This window comes from Phascolarctos cinereus, unplaced genomic scaffold, assembly GCF_003287225.1.
Source record: "Phascolarctos cinereus isolate Bilbo 61053 unplaced genomic scaffold, phaCin_HiC Scaffold_9;HRSCAF=440, whole genome shotgun sequence".
NCBI classification, from domain to species: Eukaryota; Metazoa; Chordata; class Mammalia; order Diprotodontia; family Phascolarctidae; genus Phascolarctos; species Phascolarctos cinereus.
Genome location: NW_027556402.1, coordinates 149,545,200 through 149,551,199, shown reverse-complemented (window position 1 = coordinate 149,551,199; position 6,000 = coordinate 149,545,200). Strand labels below are relative to the sequence as shown.

The following is a 6,000-nucleotide window of genomic DNA, read 5'->3' as shown; positions in this document are numbered from 1 at the left end:
TCAGCTTAATCCAATTATGACTAGTATTAAAACTAAGATAAAGGGATCTAAGCAAGCCTTCTTTTTCCCCCATGTTTTTCTCTTAAGCAACCTCAAGGCTAGGGAGTGAACTGCTCCAGAGTTTTTATCTTCCTTTGCCTTGGGAATAGGCATTTGAGGCTTTCTCATCTCTTAAGATACTAGAAGGTAAGAATGGGCAGATAAGTAGTAGAGGAAAGAGTAGTCTTTAAATGTCCGCGAGATGACTTTGTATAATCATGAGATCTTTAAAAGCATTAATATTTATAGTATCTAGAACATTTAAGTATTATACTCATTTGCACTTGAATAATTCCACAGTCACAGTTTTAAGAATATAAAGATCCAAGCTACTTTAACCCCAAAAGATCACAATGAATATTGTAGACAATTTTGAGTTAGATATTTAAGTTGACATACCCTTACAGTCACTTCAGAACTTGGTTTCCTAAATTATCCTTCTTTCACTGCTGAAGGAACTGGATTCTCCAAAGGTCCATGACCTCAGTGGAATCAGAGTGCTAACCTAGGAAGAAAAAGCTTCAGAGGATATGGCCATCAGGGATCTTTGCTTTGATTAGTTTCTCCAGGGATGGCTGAAACCATGATTACATTCAGATCTACATGATAAATGTAATCAATGATGGGAGGAATAGCCTAGAAGGATCACCGTGGTAGAAAACAATGAATGTCTCTTAAGTGCTACCTCCATCTAGGTCTCAATGCTAAATGCATGACCTTGTTTACATTTTGCCCCTGAGCCTGAAAAGTATTGAAATTTGTTTTTTGTTGTTGTTAGAGTTCACAATTCAGCAGAATGTTATTCTTTATAAAAGAATTTCCCTATGTGTCTTTATTTCTTATTTATCTTTATTGAAGCTTGTTCTAAATTGTTTTATGATCTCTTCCCCACCCATCTGGCCACCTTGAGCTACTGACACTGGTAAGTTGATGCTTATCAACATGTTAAAACAATTGAGCACAATTCCAACATGTTCAGTAAACTTACAGATACTCATAGGTGTTTACCTGAATAAGTTTCATGGCACCAAAGAGTTCCCATGAACTAAATAAAACAGGAGTGTTATTTAGGAACAGGTATTTTTCATTGTTGCCTAATAGATAAGAGAACTGCTGTGGAGTTTACATTTGGAGGTCAGTTTCACTTCAAATTTCCTACCCTTCAGTGTGGTTAAGAACAGTGATCCTCAACTCAACTATTCCACTGTACCAGAGGAGAATCTTGATGATCAGATTTTCATCTCTTACAAATCTTTGGAGGAAAAAAAAGTCTATGCCAAGATTTGCCTAAGTAGAGGCTATGTCTTAGGGGGAAGTCATTACTTCAGGTAGAGATCCAAATATCTGACCTCGAATTTCTCTCACCAAACAGATTTTATGATTTTCTAGATTAGATGTCCTCAGATACCAAAGATGATAATCTAGTCTTTGACTCACAAAACTTTAGATGATGCTGCCTAACGTGGAAAGGAAGAGCTACTTCAACACACCCTTGACTTTTTGTTGTTCTTGTTCGTGGGGAAAAAAAAAAAGAATTTGCCATCTGAGGGAGAATTTATATTTTAGATAAGGGTAAAAAAACAGGGTGGTGAAGTGAAAAGAGGCCTGGATTTGAAAGATTTGGTTTGAAAGATTCTAGATTTTTTGGCTTGAATTCTACTACAGACTTAGCTATGTGATTTTCATTTCTGTGAGCTTCTATTTTTTCATCCGTAAAAAGAGGGTGTTAACACTACTGAAATTCCCTTTTGTGTTTCCAGTGAAAATGAGCTTCGTTCTAGATTTGTGGTTGTCTGTGACTATTTGTCCACATATATGGTCCACTCATCAACAGTAAAACTGATTGAGAATATAATTCTCAGGATGATAAAAAATTATCTTGGCTTTATCTGGAAACAAAACCCATCATTAAAGTACAGACAGCAAACATATAAGTCTTAAGGATAAGTATTGCTACTTCAAAAGGCAGTATGGTAAGGCTGAGGTAGTGGACAGGCAATAAATAAATAAAAACCTGGTTGGGGTGGGAGGCAAATTCTGTCCCAGCAATCCATTCCTTAAGTAGACACTGCTTCTACCTCCCATGAGCCTTCACTCCCCACTTCCAGCTCAGCAAAACTCTACTTCCCATCAGGTGCCTTGCCAATAAGGAGCGATACTACCTGCCTTACCTTACAGGGCTGTGGTGATGACCAAATAAGAGTGTGTGTGTGTGTGTGTGTGTGTGTGTGTGTGTGTGTGTGGAAAAAGCTTGGTAATCATAAAGCACTATGTAACATAAAGCTATAGTTAACAGAGGATATTTAGTATGAAGATTATTTAGACATTTTTTTTTCTGTGATTTCTAGTGGTTTATGTATTGGTTAGTTTTTGCATTTTGTAGGGAATTGATTCAACTGTGGAGAATGGCTTGGCATCCGTCAATTTTCTAAGCAGATTCTTTGAGCAGCACATTTCCTAGAGGAGTTATATATCGTGTGTGATTCTGGCTTGCCATTAAAAACTTAACCTTTTGCACAGGGCCAGGGCTTTTGGAAATGCATTCAATAATACAAGATTCAATTTTTACAGTGAAAAATTTCACACACTTTTGCCATAGGCTTTGATATATTTTAAGAAAATCAATTGTTTGTTGTGTGTGGTGAAACCATTGAGGTACTAAAGTGATGGGTAAATACTCACATCTCCAATGGGAAGCAAGACAGTAACGATGGCATGACGTTCACTTAAGAATGCAGTAATTGGATTTATACCTTGCTGACACAGATGCTTGCTCAAGATCATAGGATAAAGAGGCAGGATTCATAAAGGAAGCATCCATGCTCAATGCCTTTCAGAGCATGTGTCAGGTTTTAATAAAGTTGTGTGGGATTTGACCTACTGACTCTTAAAAATCAGGTAGACAGTTGGGCAGTAGACACTCTGTGGAGCAAAACCCTTGGCTTGAGCTCAAACAGCTGGAATTACTCTATTTTATCCTGGTTTATATTAGGATTGACAGTATTGAAGGGGAATTTTTTAAAAGTAGGTCAATGGAAGGTAGCTGTCAACAGCAGCTTTGGACCTATTGCAGGAGATGATTGTCCTGTAAATATTTGTTGATAAGCATGTGGCATACAGATTAATAATATATAAGCAAGATATTAATACATAAGCTAATATTAATATGTAAGCAGTTATGAAGAAGAAAAACATGGTTTACTGCTTTCAAGTTAAGGAGATCTCTATGTTTCATCATCTCATACTGTAAGAATGAAGTCTTTCCTTGAAATTACTTATGTATTGTCTTATCTATGTCAATTTCTTTGGATGACTTTTGCAACATTTTTGACACATTAAAATTAACTGTATTTTGATTTTAAAGCTTATGTTTAGTAGAAAGTGATGGTGACTTCACTGAGTCAAAAAACTCTAAATATGTCATTGAAATTTCTAAGTTGTTATCAATAGAACCGTTCACATGACATTATTCTTTGTAAACTGCAAAAACCTATGTGCCCTTTGACAGAGCTAGATCCTATAATATTTTAGAAATCAATTCCAGCTCTGGGTAAGTTTTTTTCTTTTATTGTGAAACTAAAAGTCATACAATTTTCAAAGCAAAGAATGGCCTTTCTTTTCCATTAAAAAACAAAAATATCTTCCTGATTCTGCAAGAAGCAGCTATCTGTGTAATTAAAAATGTTCCAAAAGCACTACTCATTGTTCAGGTTATCATTAAATGGATCTAAGGCTTGGTCCCACAAAAAAAAACCTATAAAATTTACTCATATTTCATAGAAATCAGTTAAATAGTCTCTCTTTTTAATTTTAATTTTTAATTTTAGTTTAATTTAATTTTAATTTAATTTAATTTTAGTTTAATTTAAATTTTAAGTAGAGAATCCACCAGGGGTTAGAGATATAATTACCTCTCTGCTTGTAGGGTTTCACCAAAAGACAAGAGGTTATAATTTTTATTTCTCTTATTTAGAATAAGTATATTATACACATTTTGGCTTAACAGGAATTGAAATAAAACTGGCCAGTAATTACATTCACTGTGAGTCACTGTAGTTGTGATATAATACTAACAACACATATGCTCTTGCTATAGGTATAAGACCATAGCTATCATCTTGAAGAAAAAATTCACGCTCTTGATTCTTACAGACTATGGCCAGTGTCAAGATTTGTTTTTTGAATTACAAATATGTGTACACATAGAAAAACAGTATAAAAATACATTTATAAAATTACAAACATCTTTACTGGGAATGCTGAAGCAGTCAAGGTCACTGGTGGAAGGAAATCAAGAGTTTGGAGGCCTTTGGAATATTGCAGAGACCATCACGTGATAAACCACCTCATAGCATTAACAAGATTTGTATTTTCAACTAATTCAATAATATGAGAAAAAATCCTTTAGAAAGCCATAAATTGTCTCAAACCCATGATATGTATAAAGTGGCCTAGTGCTTGATAATATGAATTTTTCTTTGAATTTTCATTTTAATTAAAAAAGAAATTGCAGCATTAGCTATCAAATAGTTTTACCAAAAGGATTCACTTTCACTGAATGAAAATGATTAAGCTCACTCTCCTTTAGAACATTTCAAAACCATACCTTCTATTAGAATGGTGTGAACAAGGAGAAGCCTGTAAATATTCAAAAAATAACTTGGGAGAATTTTGGTTCCATTTGGAGGGGAAGGGGAATCTAATTACATAAGGTCTTTGCAGTTCTCAGGTCTCAAGTTGTTTTCCTTTGTTTGGCATTGGTCACTGCATTATCATGATTACAAGTTAGTCCAAAAAAGATCCTCACTATGCATTCTGAACCACTTTGCAAAACTGGAATCAGTCAAATGCCAAATGCATTAACCAAACCCAAGCCTTAGGTAGGGTAAAGGGCTGTGGAGACTTTGAGGCTGTGATTTGTAAAAGTAACTTGAAGTCAATAAGGGCTCATGCTAATGGAGGTAACAAATAAGGTCTGTACTCACGAGCTATGTTTTCACATTCCATCTCTATGTGAATGTTACTGAGGTTTTCGCTCCGTGACCGGTTTCAGCATAGATTATCAGAATCATATACAGTAAAACCACAGATAGAGTGATGACGTCAAAATAATTTTAGCTTTTAGTAAACCAAAATCAAGTCTTTCATGTTAATGTGGAAATTTGCTACTTTTCTGCAGCAGGGCCAACTGGAGCTAGCAGAAAAGCTATACTTTTGGGATATCAATGCTATTTTCATATTGATGCAAAAAAAAAAACCCTTCCCTAAACTGTGTCTTACCAAATGCATTCTTCATTTCCTTATGTCAACTGTGTTTTGATAATTTTGTGGTAGAGACAAAGTTAGGCCAGGCCAAGTAGCAGGGTTGCTTTTGTACCTTTAGGGCCTCTTATTGTGTTCAAAATGACACCACAGTGTAGAAAAAAAGGAGAAAGAAAAAGAAAGAAAAGAATAAAATCAGAGAAAATAAGAGTAAGAGAGCCAGCAGTATTTGCCTAAGATGAAAGGTTACTCATCTGGGCCACCCTGTCACATTGTCCTCCTGTAGAAAGTGCTTCCTTCAATGTCCCCAAAACAAGATCTTCACAGAGGCAGTCTTCTTTACTTTGGAAGTCAGTTGAGCAGAAAGGTATGGATGTATATTTGCCGTTCAATCCACTCAACAAAATGTGAAACATTACTGTAGACCCCTGGCCCCAACACTTTGGAAAAGCAAACTGAACCCCACGAAGTCAGGCCAAACAATGTCCACTGGCCTCCCGGATGCTCACAAACAAGAGGCCCACCACTGTCGCCCTGGAAAAGTAAAAAATAACAGAGGATAGTCACTGTTGTTTTCAGCACTATAAAATTTAACATCATAAAGCCTGCTTTGACCAATTTACTTGAAGGCTATAAAGCTGCAGATGTTTTCATTGTGATTGTATAGCTCAAGGTTGAAGTCTATTGTTTACTTGCAAT

General features: G+C 35.6%; 1 protein-coding gene across 1 annotated transcript in view; it reads right to left on the bottom strand.

The window, feature by feature from the left end:
* Positions 1-3,981: 3,981 nt before the first annotated feature.
* The window catches only part of CORIN (corin, serine peptidase), a 209,798-nt gene continuing 207,779 nt past the window's right edge, over positions 3,982-6,000 (bottom strand). Inside the window, 1 exon segment of the mRNA XM_078148375.1 lies at positions 3,982-5,835. Coding sequence (XP_078004501.1) covers positions 5,653-5,835 — 183 coding nt within the window. The 3' untranslated portion in view covers positions 3,982-5,652.